The sequence below is a fragment of the Pelobates fuscus genome, chromosome 6 (genome assembly GCF_036172605.1).
Source record: "Pelobates fuscus isolate aPelFus1 chromosome 6, aPelFus1.pri, whole genome shotgun sequence".
NCBI lineage: Eukaryota > Metazoa > Chordata > Amphibia > Anura > Pelobatidae > Pelobates > Pelobates fuscus.
This window is the reverse complement of record NC_086322.1, coordinates 152,673,346-152,698,050: the sequence shown is the minus strand read 5'-3', so window position 1 is coordinate 152,698,050 and position 24,705 is coordinate 152,673,346. Positions and strand designations below refer to the sequence as shown.

The following is a 24,705-nucleotide window of genomic DNA, read 5'->3' as shown; positions in this document are numbered from 1 at the left end:
TCACTCAGAAACACCCATGACCCCACAAGACCATGGGCGCTGGGTGGCAGACAACCGGCTACCCAGCGACCCCAAAGAGGGGGAAGCACCCCACACACACACCGCGCAACGCTGCGCCTCGCAATGGACTGAGTCCAAGAGCAAATAGCGAACACCGCAGGGGCATCGGCTAAAAGACTGAAGCAGCAACAGGAGGGGCGAGCTTGAATCACCGCACTCCACAAGCACCAACCCTACTTAAGACTCTCGGCACCTTAGAGGGTGCTGGACAAGACAAGGTTGCTGGACAAGACGACACCCCCCTGAAACCTACCTGCGGACATTCTCACTAGATTGATACCAAAATTTCTAGATTTTGTCACCTGATGTTACAGCGTATACATAATGTTTAGCGTTTTGGTGACCTCCAGCATTTAAAGGGTGTTTAGTACACTACCAGTTTAAGTGATCTGAATGTCAGGAATATGAGGATCTGCTTTTAAAAATGGCTTATCTCTGCCTTGAGTAGCACAGTACCTAGCTAACCTGTATAAACCGGGGCCACACATTTAACTAAATGTCTCTCACGTCTGCCCCCTTGCTAGCAGTTGTTATGTTTAACCTATTTAGTGAAGTACACGTGTTTATTATTTAGAGAAAGCAAACCCCCACTGTGATATACACATCTACCCTAGTCTTCCCTATTACTCACTACTAGTGAATCATAGCCCAAATAACTACAAATCACAATAGGATGTGTTTGATATAAACTAGCTTATCTGCCCACTATGTTGAAGCATGCTATTCCTATCACTTAAACATACCAATTGTGCAAGTACTTAAAGCATGTATCCAGTAAAAAGCGAACAGAATATAGTGCCTACATGTAGCCTTATCTATGTACCTATGTTATCAAAAATGTGCATCGCCTAGCGAATACCCTCTATGGTTTAAACTTGCTAATATAACATAAAATGAGGTCGACAATCCTAGGAGATTTCTGTAATCTGTCACGATGACCCTAACCTGTACAACTCTTGCAAGTCTCCCTCTCTTTTTTCTGTACCACCATAATCACATGCCTCAATAAAATAAAGAATTGAAAAAAAAATTGGAAAAAATAAGAATTTTAAAACAAATCTTAGTTCTACATGACATTTTAACTGTGAGTGTCATAATACTGTTTGCTTTTACTGCAATAATATACACATATTTGTATTCAGCGATGTCTCAAGTGTAAAACAGTTCCCCCTATGTACAGGTTTTATGGTGTTTTGGGAAGTTACAAGGTCAAATATAGCGTGTTACATATTTCAGTTTTTTTCACATTGAAATTCACAAGATTGGTTATGTTGCCTTTGAGACCGTATGGTAGCCCAGGAATAAGAATTACCCCCATTTGCAAAAGTAGACAACCCAAGGTATTGCAATGTCATTCCTGGGCTACCGAACAGTCTCAAAGGCAACATAACCAACCTGGCAAATTTCAATTAGAAAAAACTGAAAAGCAAGCCTTATATTTGACTCTGAAACTTTTGAAAACCCCATAAAACCTGTACATGGGTACTGTTATACACGGGAGACTTCGATGAACACAAATATTAGTGTTTAAAAAAAAAAGTAAAACGTATCACAACAATTATATATATATATATTAATTTTAAAATACAGTTAGAACAAATTTACACACACACATATTTATTTTTTTAATTTTATTTTTTAACATATTTACATACTTATTTTATATTATATATAAATATATATAATGAAAATTATATATATATTTAATTAATATCATTGTACGTGTACTCCAACCCCCTCTCCAACCACCCACCCCCCATCTGCATCCACCCTACCCCCCTCTCCAACCACCCAGCCTCCATCTGCATCCACCCTACCCCCCCTCTCCAACCACCCAGCCCCCATCTGCATCCACCCTACCCCCCCTCTCCAACCACCCAGCCCCCATCTGCATCCACCCAGCCTCCAAACAAGTAATAGTAGCTCCCCTTATAAAATGTACTTACAGTTCTGAAGACTCAGGGCTAGCTTGGCCTCAGGGGTGCTGGCTGGCTTGGCCTCAGGGGTGCTGGCTGGCTTGGCTTCTTCTCCCTCCTCACCGTCACGGTCTAAATATAGAAATACACTTAGTTAAAGGACTGTTTGGGCGTTCTATGCCGCCCTCCGGCATTGAGATCCGGTTCCCTAAGGACAGCATAGAACGCCCGCCGTCCTTAATGGGTTAAACAAATGTGGTGATATTAGGGTTATTTGATTTATTTTTACACTAGCCCCCTGCCCCCTCCATTCACCCTTCCCCCCTTCTCCATCTACCCTTCTCCAACCACCCAGCCCCCATCTCCATCCACCCTCCCCCCCTCTCCAACCACCCAGCCCCCATCTCCATCCACCCTACCCCCTCTCCAACCACCCAGCCTCCATCTGCATCCACCAAGCCTCCAAACAAGTAATAGTAGCTCCCCTTATAAAATGTACTTACAGTTCTGAAGACTCAGGGCTGGCTTGGCCTCAGGGGTGCTGGCTGGCTTGGCCTCAGTGGTGCTGGCTGGCTTGGCTTCTTCTCCCTCCTCACCGTCACGGTCTAAATATCAAAATACACTTAGTTAAAGGACTGTTTGGGCGTTCTATGCCGCCCTCCGGCATTGAGATCCGGTTCCCTAAGGACAGCATAGAACGCCCGCCGTCCTTAAAGGACCACTCTAGGCACCCAGACCACTTCAGCTTAATGAAGTGGTCTGGGTGCCAGGTCCAGCTAGGGTTAACTAATTGTTTTATAAACATAGCAGTTTCAGAGAAACTGCTATGTTTATTAATTAGTTAAGCCTTCCCCTATTTCCTCTAGTGGCTGTCTCATTGACAGCCGCTAGAGGCGCTTGCGTGATTCTCACTGTGAAAATCACAGTGAGAGCACGCAAGCGTCCATAGGAAAGCATTATGAATGCTTTCCTATGTGACCGGCTGAATGCGCGCGCAGCTCTTGCCGCGCGTGCGCATTCAGCCGACGGGGAGGAACGGAGGCAGAGAGGAGGAGGAGAGCTCCCCGCCCAGCGCTGGAAAAAGGTAAGTTTTTACCCCTTTCCAGAGCCGGGCGGGAGGGGGTCCCTGAGGGTGGGGGCACCCTCAGGGCACTCTAGTGCCAGGAAAACGAGTATGCTTTCCTGGCACTAGAGTGGTCCTTTAAGGGGTTAAACAAATGTGTTGATATTAGGGTTATTTGATTTATTTTTACACTAGCCCCCTGCCCCCTCCATTCACCCTTCCCCCCTTCTCCATCTACCCTTCTCCAGCCACCCAGCCCCCATCTCCATCCACCCTCCCCCCCTCTCCAACCACCCAGCCCCCATCTGCATCCACCCTACCCCCCCTCCAACCACCCAGCCCCCATCTGCATCCACCCTACCCCCCCTCCAACCACCCACCCCCATCTGCATCCACCCTACCCCCCCTCCAACCACCCACCCCATCTGCATCCACCCTACCCCCCTCTCCAACCACCCACCCCATCTGCATCCACCCTACCCCCCTCTCCAACCACTCAGCCCCCATCTGCATCCACCCTATCCCCCCCTCCAACCACCCAGCCCCCATCTGCATCCACCCTACCCCCCCCTCCAACCACCCACCCCATCTGCATCCACCCTACCCCCCCCTCCAACCACCCACCCCATCTGCATCCACCCTACCCCCCCTCCAACCACCCAGCCCCCATCTGCATCCACCCTACCCCCCCCCCAACCACCCACCCCATCTGCATCCACCCTACCCCCCATCCCCTCCAACCACCCACCCCCATCTGCATCCACCCTACCCCCCATCCCCTCCAACCACCCACCCCCATCTGCATCCACCCTACCCCCCCCTCCAACCACCCACCCTATCTGCATCCACCCTACCCCCCCTCCCCTCCAACCACCCTACCCCATCTGCATCCACCCTACCCCCCCCCCCCCAACCACCCTACCCCCATCTGCCATCCACCCAGCCTCCAAACAAGTAATAGTAAAATGTACTTACAGTTCTGAAGACTCAGGGCTGGCTTGGCCTCAGGGGTGCTGGCTGGCTTGGCTTCTTCTCCCTCCTCACCGTCAAGGTCTCACCCACGCGTTACACAACGCCGTGACTCCGCCTCCGCGTGACGTCACGACGCAAAGGGCAGGGGAGGTCGGAGGAGGAGCAACCCGGAAGTAAGTCCTCCGTCCGCCCCTGCGTCCTGACTCCTTCACTATGCGATGCCGCTTGCATAGTGAAGGCTCTGTCTGCTCAGGAGGAGCACCGGCTGGGCTCAAGAGGCAGCTGCCCTTGTCCTGCAGGAGCAAAGGGAACGGCGTTCCTGCCATGAAAAAAGTGCAGGAACGCCGTTCCCACGCGTTCCTGCAGGACTCGAGCCCTGACTGTGAGTATTATTGCTGGAGACCTTTGGTATGCAATCAGCAACAACAACAATATGGAGTTAGGATAGAAAAGAGGGGCAGAGGGATTTGGGACAAATGTAGTGACTGTCCCTCCTAAATTAGGATATTTGGGAGGTATGCTAGCTATCTTCAGAAAAAGGGAAATATTCTAGGCACTCATTATAATTAAAGAGATCTAGGCAGCAGTGAAACACATGATTTCCAAACCTTGTAAATTAAAATTCAACCAAAAAAAAAACCTGAAATACACCACGCCAGAAAGATAACCTCGATGTGAAATAACTACATGCATTTACCTTCTATAGTGCTCCTATTGAATAACCTCAAAAAGAAAACACAAAGCAGGACAAATAATAGTTCAACAATACAAAAAAAAAATTATACGGAGGGTTCACTCACATTTTACAGAGCTAACATAGAGCTCTGCTGAATTGTGCATGGACGGTATAATCCCCATCTATGGATATCTGTGGTTCCAAATGTCAGAAGTCCTCCCAATTGGATAGTGCCCATACAGTATATGGGAACAGAGATAAGAGATACTCCAATGGTAAAGTAAGTACTTTTGAATCAAATATAAAAGTAAGAATTGTACTTACAATTTCTAAAGCAGGACTTGGGTGGTATGATCCCCACCTAAGGATATTGCAGGTACCTGGAAGCAAGATGAAAATTAAATAGAGAAGTATAAAAAGTTAACTTTATTACATGAATAACATTTAAAAACATATAAAAACAAAGAAAATGGTCCAATAAACTATAGCGACCACACTTAACATGTTTCTCATCTCTAGGCTTTAGCAGTGTGGTAGGGTCCTCAAAAGTCTGAGCTTATATAGGTAAGTAATAGTATGAGATTGCTTCCTGGTGTGTTGGATTTAAAAATTTCCTGTATTCCAAGCTGGAACGTACCTGTCACACACAAAGTGACACAGCGATATCCAAGCTTGGTTACTGATACATATAACTAAAGGTGTTCCAGCATGAAACGAACTCGCACGTGCAATGGCTATGCGGCACTCCATTATGATGTTATATACACCAATCACGTTAAGTCAGTGAACTGTGTGTATAGAGTGAAACTCCTTATTGATACGCATCCGTCACGTTGAAATTAACATAGCGTAAATGTAAAACTGGCAAGTGTATCATCCATTGTGTGTCGTGACACGGCGCTTGAGTATTCCAAGAAGGCGTATACAGGATGTAGTTATAAGCGTCGCGTCACAAGAGAAGTGATGTGGCGCTGTCACATAGGAAGTGATGGAACCCTGTAGTTTTCAAGATGGTCGTAAATACAGTAAGTCTAGATCGCGTCTCACATGAAATGACGCGGCGCTATTTTTCTTATATCAGGCAACGTCCATGGTGATTGTTGGGCGGAAACATCCCAACGGCCATTTTTAAAAAGGGTATAAATCAAAAAAGAAGAAATATAGTAATAAGAGATATTATTAAAATACATTTAATATTGAGATCTGTATGATTTTCTTCTCACCTTTTCTAGATTAGATATGTTCATTCTATGGAATCCATTATCTCAAGCTCCAATGATGATTTTACCGCTCTTGTCATAGGTGAGTGATAATATGTGTGTATGTAAAACAATCACAGCTGGATCTTACCCCAGATAATACTGATAAATAAATGTATATGGAGTAATAGAGCCTTATGTCGACCTAGGAAAATAACATTCTGTGAATAGTAGTTAGTACATACACTTACTGTAATGTAGACATGTGCAATTTGTTTCGTTCCAAATGTGAATTTGGATGAATTTCGGGCAATTCAGATGCTTCCGAATGTCCGAAGTGCCGAACCGAACCGAATTGACGAATTTCGGAAATGCCGAAGTGTTTCGGATTTCTAAAAAGTGGCAAAACAAGAGAGGGAGGGAAAATTACGTGAATGATGACAGGGGTAGGGTTAGGGAGCCCTACAGATGATCCGAATTCTGAAGTTCAGAATTGCCAAAGTTCTGAATTGCCGAAGTGCCGAATTATTTTACTTACCCGAATTTTGGAACCGAACCAAATTTTTTGCCCATGCACATCCCTACTGTAATGCAATACCGATACATCCTAAATACAGATATATTAAAATATACATTTCTATAAATATTATCATTACCTATAAGCAACCACAGTGCTGTTCAATGTGGTGTGTTGTTTAAAAATGACATAAAAGTGAATTCTGATCTAGACAATAGGTTACAAGACTCTATGATTGTAATACAAAATAATAGTTTGTATTGTGTTTTATTGTCTGTGCTCCAGAAGTGATATAATTACTAATTATAATTATAAGCAATAATAATTATTCAAATAATGAGAGCTTCAGCTGCTACATAGCTTAAAGCCTCACCTCCCACTGTGGTCCTAATTTAATATTGTTGGATAAGCTTTCCAAATTATTAAATCTCTTTGTAGAAACATTTACAATAATTTTTCAGCCTATTAAAATATCGGACTTTATAACAAAGATTGCATCTTTTCCTGAGTTGTGTTTCAAAGCTGTTGTATACAACAAACATAAACTTCAAGGAATCCATGTTTAATATGGAATAATGAGGCAAAAAGTTGATTCTTTGTTAAATTAATTTGCATACTGAAAAGTTGAGATTTCTGTGGGAATAGTAAGTCTTATGGCTTGACTGTTGTGTGCAGATCTGTGTGTATATACAGTTGCAAGAAAAAGTATGTGAACCCTTTGGAATGATATGGATTTCTGCACAAATTGGTCATAAAATGTGATCTGATCATTATCTAAGTCACAACAATAGACAATCACAGTCTGCTTAAACTAATAACACACAAAGAATGAAATGTTGTCATGTTTTTATTGAACACACCATGTAAACATTCACAGTGCAGGTGGAAAAAGTATGTGAACCCTTGGATTTAATAACTGGTTGAACCTCCTTTGGCAGCAATAACTTCAACCAAACGTTTCCTGTAGTTGCAGATCAGCCGTGCACAACTGTCAGGAGTAATTCTTGACCATTCCTCTTTACAGAACTGTTTCAGTTCAGCAATATTCTTGGGATGTCTGGTGTGAATCGCTTTCTTGAGGTCATGCCACAGCATCTCAATCGGGTTGAGGTCAGGACTGGGCCACTTCAGAAGGCGTATTTTCTGTTAAAGTCATTCTGTTGTTGATGTACTTCTATGCTTTGGGTCATTGTCCTGTTGCAACACCCATCTTCTGTTGAGCTTCAGCTGGTAGACAGATGGCCTTAAGTTTTCCTGCAAAATGTCTTGATAAACTTGGGAATTCATTTTTCCTTCAATGATAGCAATCCGTCCAGGCCCTGATTCAGCAAAGCAGCCCCAAACCATGATGACATACTTCACAGGTAGGATGAGGTTTTGATGTTGGTGTGCTGTGCCTCTTTTTCGCCACACATAGTGTTGTGTGTTTCTTCCAAACAACTCAAATTTGGTTTCATCTGTCCACAGAATATTTTGCCAGTACTGCTGTGGAACATCCAGGTGCTCTTGTGCAAACTGTAAACGGTCAGCAATGTTTTGTTTGGACAGCAGTAGCTTCCTCTCTGGTATCCTCCCATGAAATCCATTCTTGTTTAGTGTTTTACGTATTGTAGATTCGCTAACAGGGATGTTAGTATTTGCCAGTGACTTTGTAAGTCTTTAGCTGACACTCTAGGATTCTTCTTCACCTCATTCAGCAATCTGCGCTGTGTTCTTGCAGTCATCTTTACAGGACGGCCACTCCTAGGGAAAGTAGCAGCAGTGCTGAACTTTCTCCATTTATAGACAATGTGTCTTACCGTGGACTGATGAACAGCAAGGCTTTTGGAGATACCTTTATAAGCCTTTCCAGCTTTATGCAAGTCAACAATTCTTAATTGTAGGTCTTCTGAGAGCTCTTTTGTGCGAGGCATCATTCACATCAGGCAATGTTTCTTGTGAAAAGCAAACCCAGAACTGGTGTGTGTTTTTTATAGGGCAGGGCAGCTGTAACCAACACCTCCAATCTCATCTCATTGATTGGACTCCAGTTGGCTGACATCTCACTCCAATTAGCTCTTGGAGATGTCATTAATCTAGGGGTTCACATACTTTTCTCACCTGCACTGTGAATGTTTACATGGTGTGTTCAATAAAAACATGGCAACATTTCATTTTTTGTGTGTTATTAGTTTAAGCAGACTGTGATTGTCTATTGTTGTGACTTAGATAATGATCAGATCACATTTTATGACCAATTTGTGCAGAAATCCATATCATTCCAAAGGGTTCACATACTTTTTCTTGCAACTGTATATACACACAGATCTGGACACAACAGTCAAGCCATAAGACTTACTATTCCCACAGAAATCTCAACTTTTCAGTGATGTTGTTACCTCAAAGGATTCTGGGTGGGCATTTGCAAATTAATTTAACAAAGAATCAACTTTTTGCCTTATTATTCCATATTAAACATGGATTCCTTGAAGTTTATGTTTGTTGTATACAACAGCTTTGAAACACAACTCAGGAAAAGATGCAATCTTTGTTATAAAGTCCGATATTTTAATAGGCTGAAAAATTATTGTAAATGTTTATACAAAGAGATTTAATAATTTGGAAAGCTTATGCAACAATTATCAAATCAAAGCCTATTTTAGTAGTTTCAAAATTAATGATACACTTATGCATGAGCTGAACACTTTAGTCCATGGTACCCTCTGCCTCTTTCCATAAGGTTTGGGATAGGAGGATAAATCGCAATGGCACCACTGTACCATAAGGTTATTATCAGCTGATTGGTAAACTTTGCCCCATTGGGATTTCCCCACACCTTTTCTTCCCTTTTGGTTTTTTTTCTTTGTTATATCTGGGATCGACCTTATTGCTCTTATTTCTTCTACATGTTTTGAAATCTGGTTCATGACAGCATCTTCTGACCATTTTTGCATTTTGCACTATGCGGTTTGTATTGTCTATTTGCACTCAGGTGACTAAATAAATAAGTAAAAAAATAATAATAATGATAATATTACAGCATATATGTTGGTAAAATATGTATCTTAATGTAGTTTTTTTTTTTGCTAAGAATTTATTTTTCTGTTGGCTCTGGACAGGTTGTGTAGAAGGAACAAAAAACGTGCAGCAGAGGCTCCGAGACCTTATGGAGTCGAGCAGCACAAGCAGTAGACGTACCTTGCTGTCTGCAAATATTCCTCCCAAGAGGAATCTCAATGACGAATCTCTGTTCAAAGTTAAAAGAGGTGTCAAGACATTTGATTTTTGCAAGAAAAGCAACATCCTCGTAACTGGAGGTTTGGACAGGATAGTTCGTATTTGGAATCCTTATGTTCCTGGGTAGGTATTATTAGAACAACTGGAAATGTTACACAAAGGAACATAGCCCAATGTCTATTCATCAGAAAATGTAGCTTATGGCTGTGTTTACCAAGACAGGTATTTCCATATGACATATAGTATTCAAAAGCTACCAACAGCCCTTGCGTAAGGCTAAAGAAATAAGTAAGCAGCATTGACTCTGGCGGAGGTAGAGGAAAAATGTGTTAGAAGATCTGATTATAAGTGATTTAAATTGCCTATAGAGAGAAATCCAAAAGCAGGATCTAGAAATCTGAGCTGCCATAACCTGCAACAAACATGTGATGTTGTAACCCTTGGACAGTTTCCTAACTAGATTTATTTGTTATTTTTTTTTTTTTATTACAAATCTATAACAGGTGTTTTTATTTATAACATTCTCATAGTATTACCTACCGTGTTTGTTATTGTACCTAGATGGCCGACTGGGTTATTACGTGGACACTCTTCACCAATCAGCTTCCTATGTATTGGGGATGAAAGCACAAAAATATACTCTGTGTCTACAGACTGCACTGTTATGGTAATGGAAACCTCTTTTTTTGTAATCTGGTTAATTAGAATTTCGATAATTGCATGCTCTTTTCCCCTATATAGAGAATATTATGATGTTTACATTAAATGGACACTCCACTACCCAAATACAAAATAAATAAATACAAATCACTAATTTGTAGATTTATCTTCACAAGAAACTGGCATGCATTAAATTATGCACTTTGTCATTGAGGTATATCTAAACAGTTTGTAAAAGCTACAGATCTTTTGTCTAAAGCCTTTGCAAACCCTCCCCTTCTAACCTAGCCCAACTATCCAATCACAGACTTCCCAATTCAGCTCAATGAGAAGTCTTTGCAAGGCAAGTGCTCTGAGCAATTGTCTGCCTCTTGAGTTTAGCTCAACAGAGCTGACAAAACCAGGAAGTAACAGGATAAGTTGTCTGACAGCCAGGGGGTGTAACCGAGTTAATTTTTACAAAATGAAAAGAGGACACGCTGAAGTGCATTAGGGATCTGGATTATTCATTTAAAAAAATAGCGATCCATAAAATAATAATAAATGTTTTACTTAGTAGGGTGCTGATGAGACATTTTATAGGATGAAGCAGATGAGCACATACAAGGTCACATATTTAATTTCATTAGCCAATGCATTGCCATTGTGTACTGGAGTCATAGGGAATACTTCCTTCTTAATACAGGGTCCTAATGTAATCAAATTATTCCCAAATTCCACAGCATGAGGCGGGGGAAGGAAAATAACCTCTCACTGAGTGGAGATAGAGAGGGGCAATTTACTTGTCTCCACCACTAAATAGGGAGTAGCTGGATCCCAATGTATTTCTATATCTGCCACAATGCTGCATGATTCTACTGCTGCACATGTCTTATGGACCCCATTCATTTTTTTAACGCTATACCTCCTGATTTTTGGGTGAAGGATGGAGGACCTGATTCCCTCCTGGTTATTAGGAGTCCATGGTGACCCCTGCTCCATTTTATTGATGTATGTACTGTATTGCACATATTATATGTTACTGTACTCAGAAATACGCTTGGAAAGCAAATATATTTTTCTCTTATTTATTGAATACGGTATGCAAGTCTTATCAAAATAAATCTGATGAATTTTCTTGTCAGTCTTATTTCCATTTGCTGCTTATCAAGCCGGCGGGGTGATTCATTTGATTTTGTTTGTTCATTTCTTTCTGAATTAGTTTGAGAGTTTTTCCAGTGCTGGCAAGCTAAGGTAACCTATAGTCCCGAAAATAACAATTGTTATATCAGGACTATAGGATCTCTTATATTAATATATTTAATTTTTGTCATTTCCAGGACCAAGACTCTTCCACTGTAACCTCTAGCTCCACCTCCTCAATATGAGCATCCAAGCTGATGTCACTCGTGGCCTTGTCCATCTAAGACAGGCTTCCCCAAACTCCGGCCCTCCAGATGTTGCTGAACTCCAACTCCCATGATTCTATTAATGAAATAGGCTGAGAATCATGGGAGTTGTATTTCAGCAACATCTGGAGGGCCGGAGTTTGGGGAAGCCTGATCTAAGACTTCCCATAGAGAAGCATTGAGGACAAGAATGCATGCGCAGAAAAATTATGTACTCCTCCAATCAAATGCAGCTATTAGCAGCATATGATTGAAGAACCAAGTTTTACTCTGTGATGGAGGCAGAAGAGCCTTTAGCCGCTGTCAGGGAGACAGCCACTAGAAGCGTACTTAACTCACTAATGTAGACATTGACATTTTTACAAACAATTTCAATGTTTTGCATGAAAGGTTTAAACTACAGGATCACTGCACCCAGACCACTTCATTGTCGTCTGGATGACTTTAGTGGTCTTTTAAGTCTGTTAATTCTGTTTTTAACTGGGCTAATATGGGTCAATCCATAAGTTCAAATTAATAGGCAGGATTTTTTAGTTTTGATTTTGTTCACATTTAGTCTTAGGATAGTCTCATTTTGTCTTCAGTTGGCCTTTTGCATATCTGGCCTTAAGGAAATAACCATGCTTTCACACAATGGGTGATCGTTTGGAACCAAGAGGCTTGTTGGGATGCTCTGTGTCCTCAGCTGGTTTTAGAGTTTGCGAAGGTAAACACAATCATCCACCATCATTACAAGCCTTAAAGGGGCACTATAGTCACCAAAACAACTTTAGCTTAATTAGGCAGATGTATTGTATAGATCATGCCTCTGAAGTTTCACTGCTCAGTTCACTGCCATTTAGAATTTAAATAACTTTTTTTCTTTTTATGCAGTCCTAGCCACACCTTCCCTGACTGTGACTGACACAGCCTCCAGTAAAAAAAAATGGTTTCATTTTCAGATTTGTTACAGAATGTGTTTAGGAAGGCTGTATAAGTCACATGCCTGGAGATGTGACTAGGACTGCATAAACAAAGTGATTTAACTCCTAGGTGTCAGAGAATTGAGCGGTGAGACTTCATGGGCATGATCTATACACCAACACTGTTTTATTAAGCTAAAATTGTTTTTGTGACAATTGTCCCTTTAAAATACAGTACCCGAGGTCAGATTTGCCCTTCTGATATTTATAGTAATTTTTCAGGAAGTATAAAAGGAAGAACCCAGAGTAAACTTAGACAATCCCTTGTATGCTTTATGCAAAATGTTATTACAATGTTATACAGATACATCACTAGCCTTGCAGATATATACACTTCCTAGCAGTATCTCTTTTAATGACTCTGGTCTCTGGACTTATATAAATATATACCGGTACTTGGGACACATCTGTCTTATTAGCTTCAGTGAATCACAGACGTCACGAAAAGTTCACAGATGTTGGACAAATATTCTTCTTATCCATTGCACACTTCTCCTGTGCCTGGATGACTCCTCAAAACATGGAAATGATATTAAATACTCATGTGTTCTTAACGTAATAAATCCACGCTAAGCAATCACTGTAAATAGCATTAATAATATTTTATTCCTTTCTGCACAATAAGCCTTTTTTTTATTTCCTATATCCTGAGTTTCATTGTAAATGCCAAGACTGTGACAATCTGGATTGTTATGACTGTCACTAATAGGTCTGGGATGTCGAAGACCATACTTGTCTGATCAATGTAATATCAAAGGCCAGCCAGATCAGAGGGGAAATTGCCACATGCTGCTTCTCGCCACACCTCAGGTCTCTGTACATTGCAACCGATTCCCTTGCTGCTCTTCAACTCCAGGAAAAGTAAGTTGCCATGGCTATAGTTTGATTTAATTCTACATAACTCCAATAGCTGTGAATCCCATAGCAGATTCCTGCAGTTAATATGAAAGTCATATTATGAGTGCCCATTTCAATAGTGTTATTGATGATCCCATTGAATGATGACTGTTAAAATAGTTTTTTTAACTTGCGATTTTTTTTCCTCAAGTAGTCTGTTTTTCTAGATATGTAAACTTTGCCTGCAGTTCACAATGATTGCAAATGTTTCTTAAATTCCCCAAATTGTAAATTTGTCCAGCTGTAAGTGCAGCATTGAAATGATAATCCTGCAGTTGATCTGCAGACATCGTAGAGATTTTATTTTAATATTTTTTGAGAAGCGTTTCAAATTATTTCATATGTTTTCAAATGATTTAAACATTTTGAATAAAGGAAAAATAATAATATATATATATATATATATATATACACATAAATGTTTCTTTTAAAATAGTAAACTAATTGAAAAGCTTAGAATAAATAAATAAAATCATAGCTATTTCACGGAATGATGAGTTTATGTTAAAATACTGCAGATTACTGCACTACTAACATGGGTCTTTATTTTATATTTTTTTGGATAAGCTTTTACATTTTTTTAATATTTTTGTATAAACTTTTAAAAGGATTTAATATTATATAAAATATTTAAATTTTGTAAAATTTCAATATTTATTTTTTTGGTAGACTGATTTTTTTTATATGATGTATTTTTGATATTTTAACATTTAAAACATATGTTTTAGAGGTTTATCCAAAAATATAAAAACATTTGGAAAAGCCTACCCAACAAAGTCGAGGTCATGCGAAGAAATTTTTTCCACAGGTTACGGAGATCATAGTTGATTGATCATTTACATTTGATTCTCATTCTTTCAATTCTCTCCATTTTATTGCACCAACAGCTCCACACAACTTGGTGTCCCAACTCTTTCACACAATGAGCCTGTAACCTGCTGTGAATACAACCAGAACCTCCAACAGGTCATTAGTTGCTGCACGGGATCTGTAAGTAATAAGACTACATGCTGTAGAGGAGATCCCATCCAATATATGATGCTGAACCCAGGGAACAGTCACTTTGTATGGTGACTTTTTAATAATGAGGGTAAGGTTTGGATTTCATAATAGGCCGAGTAGGCACCTGCCTACTGGCACACATGTCCTGTTTTCAGCGCTTATAATGTGCATTTTTAGAGCTTAGGTGGGCTGGTAGGGAGCAATAATTACCAGTCCAATCCGCCTCCTATATTTGATAGTAGAGCTGCAGAAACAGACTATAGAGGTTGTAAAATGCAATGCTGCCCAGCTCCTCCAGGGCTTGTGTGTGAGACCAGACAGGAAGTTAACTAGAACATTTCCTATTTGCCCACTAACAGCCTCTCACACATGTAATGCCTTGCAGGAGGAAAAGGGATAGCAAATGAATGATGCATACTGTATAAAGGACAGCCTTGAGTTATGCACACTGTATAACAGCTCCTGTAGGTCTACCATCAATTATAGAAGGCTGTCTGGACTACAGAAGACATAGGAGGGTAAGTAATATGCAAATATCCCTTCAGACCCCAAATGCCCTAACACTAATTTTAACCCATCCCAAAACCTATACAAACCCTTTTCGTATTCTCAAATTGAAGCAAAGTAAACCTGAAAAAAACTTACCTTAACCGTAGGATATACCCTAATACTAAATTTAAGCCAACTCTTACTCTATATGTAATAATCCTAAATACTCCATGTGCCTAAATACTAAAATAAACCCCACTCTGTCCCTCAACCAAACAATCCCAAATACCCCTTATTCCACAACTTTAATCGCAACACTAAATGCCCTATGTAATCTAAATGTGATGCTAACCCCCTCTCAAACCTTAAACCTTCTTTTACCTTAACCACTTATCTTTAACACTGCATGCGTTTACACAGCTGCATACACTCACAGATTCAAACATCGTACACTACAAGCAGGAATATGCACACTCATACATGTGTACATACGCAATTGTGAAATTGGAATGTTTGATGTCTTTACATCAACAATGTCCAGTTAATAAAGGAATTAAACTCACTTGATCTGCCATTTCTTTCTTTTTTCTAAATAATGGAGCAGCATGCAGCAAAATTCTGCTCTCCAGTACACCCTCCGACAATCACTTAGGGGGCACCCCACCCTCCCTCACAGTAGTCTCACAGAGCACTAGATTAGTGATATTTAGAAGAAGGCTGCCTTGAGAAGCAGCTGCATGATGAAAATATAATTTAAAAAAATAAAAAAATAGTTTAAAAAAAAAGAAAGGCTAAAGAGTCCCACATCCATGGCTTGAGTACCCATAGATTCCCCCTGGTAGTGCCTATGATCTACAGCATATGCTCACTGGGAAAAATAACAACGTTCCTCTTTGCAGGTTATAAAGACGTGGGACCTCCTCACAGGACAACTTATTTCAGAGGTCACAGCAGCTCATGGAAGCTCTCCTATCACTTGTTTAGCCTTGGACCGCAGTGGAACCAGGTAACTCTGATGCAGAGCTTCAATGCTCAAGGCACAGTCCAAGCTAAAAGCTACACTAAATGGACAATGCCACTGTCTGTTCAAGCTTTATGGAATGGCATTGTTTACAATGCAGGTTTTACATGCCTCTAGTGGCTCTCTTCCTTTTCAAATAATTACTATAACAATATACAGTTATTAAACTACACAAACAAGAAACAACACTATAGGTCAATAATTGGCGTAATTTACCAATTTACAATGTTTGTTTAACACTTTCTTCCCATGATTTCCATTAATAATTAAGTTGATCTAATATAGGAGATGGCACTAGAGGTACTTCCTCAGCAATAACCAAGTTAAATATGGTTATAGATCAAATGCTGCTCATAGGAATGCTTATGAGTGGCTCAGCGTGACATTTTGCCATGCATGCGCACTAGTCTTCACGAGTCACATGAGGAAACATTGAATTAGCTTAATTCATCAACATTGATGATCTCAGCCAAAGAGGTGGAGCAGCAGTGAGGAGTCCAGCACAGTGTGGGCTGAAATATTCACCTTACACGAATGGGGTGACACCTAGATAGGTAGAAGGACACTATAGCGTTAGGAACACATGTTTGTATATCTAACACTATAGTGTATCTTTAACAAATTATCTTCTCTATGTCATCATCTAGCAAATAAGTTGAAAAAAGTAAAATATGAGCAAAAGAAATAAAAACAAACATTTGAAAAGTATATATGTCTTTGCGTGTGCTTACTTCACAAAAGTTTCAGTAAAATGAAAGTCTTGTTTGGACATTATATCCATAACATTGTATTTGTATATATCAGTTTTCTTATGAAGTTGCTAACCCACATTTATAAAAGCGTAATGTATTGTTTTTCCCTATCCTCACTTTGTAACATGACACAAGATCGTTGGCACGCCGTGTAACCCGCCACCTATAATTATCCCCATTTCCTCTTGCAGTATTCATTATTATCCTCTACAGAACAGCCAACTGCCTCGTTATTAAGCTTTAAATTCTCCACTTAGTTCAAATCATAGCCCAGGTCTGTAGCAGTTCATCGTTTTCATGTTAAGGAGCCTCTTGAGGATTTGCAGCCGTGCCACCTGTTTGTGTCACAGGATGTCTCGTTTGCTTGTTATTGGAAAGAAGGCCTCACACATGCTGTTTTTTTTGTGTACAGTCTCAGCTCTGTTGTTTCCAAGTGGGTCTGTTTGTTTACAGTGATTAATATTGATAAGTATAGAGAGAAAGCTCCTGCAGAGATGATAACATTCATAATTCAATGAAATAAAAAAAGCTATTTAGTCAAATTTCTTTACAAGCATTAACAATTTATATTTCACAGACATTTTAAACACTTCATGATATATGATGTGTGAGGAACATTAGCATAATATAACTGGATTTTTCTAACTCCACTTTATAAAGCTTCGGACATTTAACGAATTGCAATTTTATCTAAAGCACTCGTGGCATGCTTCATGTAAATCCTTGTATTTGGCACAGCTGAACATGTAAAGGCACAGGACCTTAAATGTGAATGGTTCCTGGGCACATAGTTAAGCAATTCATTTTTGGACCAAAGAGAATGAGATGGAATGTGGAGTGACAGTAATTATTTCAATCAGATTTCATTTTAAACTTTGACTACGTGGTAGAGACTGATGTGATTGAAAAATATCTGTATGCATTCTTCCATTTAACCCCTTAAGGACACACGACATGTATGACATGTCATGATTCCCTTTTATTCCAGAAGTTTGGTCCTTAAGGGGTTAAAGGAGTAGGAAAGTGTTAGAAACACAAATCTGTGTTCTTAAGACTTTGTCCCTCTCCCTAATGTGCATGCGCGTGGGGATGGGGGATGCACATTCAACTTACCTACAGCAAAGTATTGAATGAATGCTTTCCTATAGAAGCTGCAATGTCAGTGTAACAGACATTAACCCAGTTTGCTCAGCAAGTGTGCCATTAACAGACACTGGATGTGTGTTTAACCCTTGGTGTGTCAGCAAAATGATGTTTTACCTTGAATGGTTAAAATTACCACTGCACCCAGACAAATTCATTGAGTTGAAGTGGCCTGGATGACGTAACTTTAGTAGTCCTTTAACATACACCTTTTACTTTTCATTGCTCTCATTGTAGTATGCAACCAAGGGTATTCAAGTGATCACTTACTCTCCTGTTATAAAGTTGGGTCAATTAACTGGAGACTGTACAGGATCCCATTAGTTGTTAGCTTGACACTTACAATTCAATCTAGTAGGTCCTTAATGAATAATGCTTGACCATGTTTAGTGGATAGACTCCGCAGGAGAGCATGTAAAAATTTACAGAGCCACTACACTGTGCAATCATGACTACTTAAATACTTTGTTTGCCAGAGAACCCACTGTAACCAGCAAGTGTGCCATTAACCCAGTGTACCCAGCAAGTGTGCCATTAACCCAGTGTGTCCAGCTAGTGTGCCATTAACCCACTGTAATCAGCAAGTGTGCCATTAACCCATTGTACCCAGCAAGTGTGCCATTAACCCAGTGTGCCCAGCAAGTTTTCCATTAACACAGTGTACCCAGCGAGTGTGCCATTAACCCAGTGTACCCAGCAAGTGTGCCATTAACCCAGTGTACCCAGCAAGTGTGCCATTAACCCACTGTAACCAGCAAGTGTGCCATTAACCAATTGTACCCAGCAAGTGTGCCATTAACCCAGTGTGCCCAGCTAGTGTGCCATTAACCAATTGTACCCAGCAAGTGTGCCATTAACCCAGTGTGCCCAGCAAGTGTGCCATTACACCAGTGTGCCCAGCAAGTGTGCCACCATTAACTCAGTGTGCCACTAACCCAGTTTGCTCAGCAAGTGTGCCATTAACCCACTGTACCCAGCAAGTGTGCCATTAACCAAATGTACCCAGCAAGTGTGCAATTAACCCAGTGTGCCCAGCAAGTATGCCATTGCCCCAGTGTGCCCAGCAAGTGTGCCACCATTAACCCAGTGTGCCACTAACCCAGTGTGCTCAGCAAGTGTGCCATTAACCCAGTTTGCTCAGCAAGTGTGCCATTAACCCACTGTACCCAGCAAGTGTGCCATTAACCCACTGTACCCAGCAAGTGTGCCATTAACCCAGTGTGCCCAGCAAGTGTGCCATTAACTCATTGTACCCAGCAAGTGTGCCATTAACCCATTGTACCCAGCAAGTGTGCCATTAACCCACTGTACCCAGCAAGTGTGCCATTAACCCAGTTTGCTCAGCAAGTGTGCCATTAACCCAGTGTGTCCAGCAAGTGTGCCATTTACTCACTGTACCCAGCAAGTGTGCCATTAACCCACTGTACCCAGCAAGTGTGCCATTAACCCACTGTACCCAGCAAGTGTGCCATTAACCCATTGTGCCCAGCAAGTGTGCCATTAACCCAGTTTGCTCAGCAAGTGTGCTATTAACCCATTGTACCCAGCAAGTGTGCCATTAACCCAGTGTACCCAGCAAGCGTGCCATTAACCACATGCCACAATGTATAGCGTCAGTGTTACTTTGTAATGTTGGGCAAAATGAGGTGCAGAGAAGTTAGACATATCACTCCATGGACTTTGCCTGGTAATGTTTCTGAATCTGCACCAACAATATGTGGTCTGTGGGACCTTTACTCTAAATGGCATGTGAAGTCCACAATCCACAAGGACTTAAACAATCACTGAATAGGCAAAAAGTGCTCATTTTGCAAAAAAAAAAAACTTAAATTGGGCTTATTTATAAAATACTTGCTTATTTAAAGCTGCCAAACCAAACATCTGGGGCTGAAATCTGAGAAAAGCAGAAAGCTGAATTCTACTTTGACATAGTTAAGCATCCAGTTTCTATACAATGTGTCCATATACCGTACAGTAGATTTAAAAAAAAAGTCTAGGATAAGAAATCCTATACTCATAATAATGATCTATAGAAATGTTCTTATTTAAATCCTGTTGTGCAATAAAAACATTTATTTTCAGAATTGTAACAAGTGGGAAAGATGGAAGTTTGAAGCAGTGGAATTGCATCCCAAACTCTGTTAACTTCATGCAAACTCTTGCACCAGGAAGAACAGGTTTGTCCAGAACTTACTATTTTTCAATATTGCCATCCAGATATTAGCAAAGCTGCGTAACAGCACATGTGAGTTGTTCTCCTTTTTCTATTTCAGCTACTTCAAAAGATGAATGCAGTGACTTGTCTTATGCAGAACTGCATGGTATTCGGTACGCATGCTTTGTGATTTAACTGTTGGTTATTAATTTTGTCGTCATCACTGTTTCTAAATAGAGGTGGCCTGTCAACAGCAGAGTCTGTGATATAGTTATCTGCTTATGTTCTATGTTTTCACCTGTTGCAATTCTTAGTGTGCTGCAAAACCTGCCTTTTCTTTTTAATATTGATTGGCATATTCCTGAGGTCATGGTTGGCTTGTCATAGCTACTCCTAATTAACAGAGGCTACAATAATGAATGTAAAACAGGTTGTTGAAGAACAAAGGTTATTTATTGTTTTGCAGCTGCAAAGTCTCAGTAAGACAATAGTCCTGGAATACCTGACTGAGCAAATGTTTAAAAGAGAACAAAGAATATATAGAAAGAATACAAAAATTACAACTACATTACTATAGTTACATCCATTTATTAAACTAAAACTTAAATAGTGGGCGTTCCTGACATTCCACACATGCGCCCTGGTCCAAGATAGTTGCACAGTAGTTTTAGCCATGTGAGTACTGAACTTTTCTTAATCATCATGTAGCTTCTACCACAGTACAACATATAAATTACAAAAAAAACAACAACAAAAGTTACAGGCTAGCAATAAAGCCACACATTCACCTACAATGCAGCATACAAACACTCAAAGTACAAACACAAATAGTTCTATAATTAGTTCTTATTCAGTTTTTAAACATGTTTTATGTTACTTGTACCAATACAGAGGGAACCTTCACCATTGCTTTTCAGTCTGATCCCAACATGATAACAGTCCAAAACAAACATGTCAGGCAGAATTCCTTTGCAAAATACATAGGATTGGACGATTTAGTAGTTATGTAGCTACATGATGGTCCAGGTTGAAACAAGTCAACCTTTAAACACATCTTTTTATGCTGTTCATCCAAAAGAAGGAAGAGAAAAACAACAATCTGAAGTGATAGCCATTTTCACCACAAAAAGGCAAAAATATCCTTTTTGACTTCATAATGGCAATCAGATTACTCCTTGGCATAGCAACCTGTTCGCATGCATATTAAATAAAGTTTTGAAAAATGTGTTTTCCCAAACAAGCCATGTAGGTCTTTTTTTTTTTTTTTTTAATATCTACAGAATCTGATAAGACAACCTCTTTAGGCACAGAATTCCACACCTTTTTTTCTTCTTACTGTAAAGAACATTTTCTTTTGCAGTAAACAAAAATTTATCTTTTCCTGCCTCAATGGATGACCACTTGTCTGTTGTATATTCCTGCTAAAGAACAGGTTAGGACATAACGGTTTGCACTCGCCCTAAGTTTAATAGTTAAAGGATCACTATAGTGTCAGGAAAACAAAGCGGTTTTCCTGACACTATAGTGCCCTGAGGGTGCCCCCTCCCTCAAGGTCCCCCTCCCGTGGCAGCTTACCTTAATCCAGCTGACGTCAGCTCCCCCATCAAGTGCCGTACGCGCATTCAAAGTGTCCATAGGAAAGCATTTTTCAGTGCTTTCCTATTGACGCCCTGAGCGATGGAGGAGAAATGTGCCTCCAGCGTCGCAGATGCGCCTCTAGTGGCTGTCTGGAAGACAGCCACTAGAGGCTGGATTAACCCCAAATGTAAACATAGCAGTTTCTCTGAAACTGCTATGTTTGCCTCTAAAGGGATAAAACCTGAGGGACTTGGCACCCAGACCACTTCATTGAGCTGAAGTGGTCTGGGTGACTATAGTGTCCCTTTAAATAATTACACATTCCTCTTTTTTTTATTATTAGATGCCTTGGTATCTGAGAATTTAACATAGCAATTGTAAAGTAAAGGATCGTTATTTGTATAAATATAATTACCAGCATTAAGTCTGTATGACGATTGAACGTATATCATTGGTATGTGTACTTTTTATTTATTTACAATTGTCCAATAAGGTATACCACACAAAATGTACACTTCAATTTAATGTATTTGTAATTAATTGTGATGCCATTTTGCACTCTAGGTATATTATATCTATTGGATGTGACAGAAGGATCAGTATTTTCCCAGTAAGTGTTAACTGATGTACACACATGACTATAGTAATTAGAAAAGCATAACACTAATGAAAAGGGATAACTCACATTTGCATGCACAGAATGGTACAATTCAAATAAGGTATAACATATAGGCTTTAATACCTGAATCATAAAAAGAACTAGTGAAAGTTGGATGTCCAAATTATAAGTCATATCAGCATGTTAAAGGGAAACTATAGGCACCCAGACCACTTTAGGCCATTAAAGTGGTCTGGGTGCAGTGTCCCTGTCAGTTTAACCTTGCAACTGCAATTATTGATAAACTACAATTGTTACCAGTGGTGTATCCTGGTTTTGTGCTGCCCTAGGCATGACAAAACTCAGGTGCCACCCCACCCTTCCCCCCTGCCCTGCCTTCTAAATACACAGACACGCATACACTAGCTAACAGACATACACACTCACTAACAGACACATACAGTCACTAGCAGACACACACATTCACTAACAGACACGCATACGCTCTCACTAACAGACACACACTCCCTGACACACACTCAATCAATAACAGACACACACACACTCATTCAATAACAGACACACACACACACACACTCACTCAATAACAGACAAACACACACACACACTCAATAACAGACACACACACACACTCAATAACAGACACACACACTCACAGACACACACACACACACACACACTAACAGACAAACACACACTCACTCACAGACAAACACACACACATAGACAAACACACACTCACTCACATTAACACATCATATTCTGGCTCCTGGCTTCACTCTGCGGCGTGCGAGGGAGCTGAGCAGAAAGCTCAGGGGAAACTGCTCCCACGCTAGCGCCGTCCGACCGGCTTTTTACTTAGCCGCCAGCCTGCCTGGACTGTTAGCCGCCAGGCTAACAAGACATTTGCCCTGGGCATTTCGGGCGGCCTTTTTTGCCGCCCCCTGGAGAATGCCGCCTCGCGGCTAATACGTCCCTTATTGTTACCTTGCAGGGTTAACTCCACTTCTAGTGGCTGTCTACCAAACAGCCACTAGAGGTACTTCCGGGTCATTAGGCAACTTTTGGTCGCCTAACTGAAGCTGAATGTCTTCATATTTTGCACGAGGACATCCAGGTTCAGCAAAAACCCCATAGGAAAGCATTTATTCAATGCTTTCCTATGGGGTAGTCCTAAAGCAATTGCGGCACTTGCCGCGCATGCGCATTAGGACCCCTTGCCGGCTGATGGTGGTGTAGGATGAGCTGAGGCCTGACCCAATGCCGAGGGATATCAGCTCTGCAATCAGGTTAGTGACAAAAGGGTTTTTAACCCTTTCAATGCTACGGGTTGGTGGGGGAAGGCACTATTGGGTACTGTAGTGCTAGGAAATAATTATAATAATAATAATAATTTTAATACTTGCACTTTAGTTTCCCTTTCAAAAGACACTTTAACAACTGCAGTGCACTGTAATGGCTATGGTACCAGGAGTAAGTAATGAAACTATTGTAGAACGGTTTGACTTCTTTTTAGTTGTTTATAGTGGAGGTGATGAATGGTACCTGACAAAGCAAAGTTAAGAAGGCACTCAAGGTACCATAACCACTACAGCACACTTAACTTTGAATCCCTAGCAATTCCCCAGTGGATAACTCTGTGGGAATTAATAAATACATATCAAATTATGGGTAATTAATATTGAATTGCAAAATTCATAAAATATTCAGCCTGAATACAGCTTATTAGTATAATATTTTCTAATCTGAACTTTTTGCCTAAGCTTTGCAATTCGTTTTTCAGGTCACTACAATTTGTTGTTCAGAAAATAAACCCCTGTCTATCACCATTTTACTTCTTGTAGTACAGGAGTGCCCAAAAGGTAGATCCCCACATGTTTTAAAACTACAGCTTCCATTATGCTTTGGCATTCTAAAAGCATTCTTAAAGGCATTATGGGAGCTGTAGTTCTACAACATCTGGAGTTCTCTCTTTTGGGCACCCCTGTTGTAGTGTACATGTTGATATCAATAGTAATTCCAGTTAGGGATATTACCTAAAAGGGTCACTGTCTGTCTTTTCAGAATTGCCTTAGATGTACTTGTGTTGCTGTATGTAGTACGTAGCTGTAATAACTATTATCTTTTTTTCCCCAAAGGATCATCAAGATGCATTGATAACTGAAGATGAATATCCACAGTGCAGTTTGATTAACAATATGGTAAAGAATACCAAGTCTAACACTTAATTCAAAGATTTACTTAAGTACACAAAATCACGCTTGTCCTTTTAGTATTACAAAGTAAATTTGGATAGCAAATGCATCAACAGCATAGTTTGTAGACCGCATTAAACCAGAGCAGGAGTGAACGAAGGGAAAAGGGAGAAAGTAGCAGGGAAAATAATTAAAGGACCATAACAACTTCTTTACATATCTTTT

At 40.4% G+C, this 24,705-nt stretch overlaps 1 protein-coding gene across 1 annotated transcript in view; it reads left to right on the top strand.

The window, feature by feature from the left end:
* LOC134566107 (WD repeat-containing protein 64-like) overlaps positions 1–24,705 on the top strand; it is a 65,154-nt gene that overhangs the window by 24,112 nt on the left and 16,337 nt on the right. Inside the window, exons 9-18 of the mRNA XM_063425815.1 lie at positions 5,920–5,989; positions 9,502–9,742; positions 10,181–10,286; positions 13,339–13,490; positions 14,414–14,516; positions 15,917–16,023; positions 20,016–20,110; positions 20,207–20,261; positions 22,231–22,276; positions 24,424–24,486. Of these exons, the coding sequence (XP_063281885.1) occupies positions 5,920–5,989; positions 9,502–9,742; positions 10,181–10,286; positions 13,339–13,490; positions 14,414–14,516; positions 15,917–16,023; positions 20,016–20,110; positions 20,207–20,261; positions 22,231–22,276; positions 24,424–24,486 (1,038 nt within the window). The remainder of the gene's footprint in view (positions 1–5,919; positions 5,990–9,501; positions 9,743–10,180; positions 10,287–13,338; positions 13,491–14,413; positions 14,517–15,916; positions 16,024–20,015; positions 20,111–20,206; positions 20,262–22,230; positions 22,277–24,423; positions 24,487–24,705) is intronic.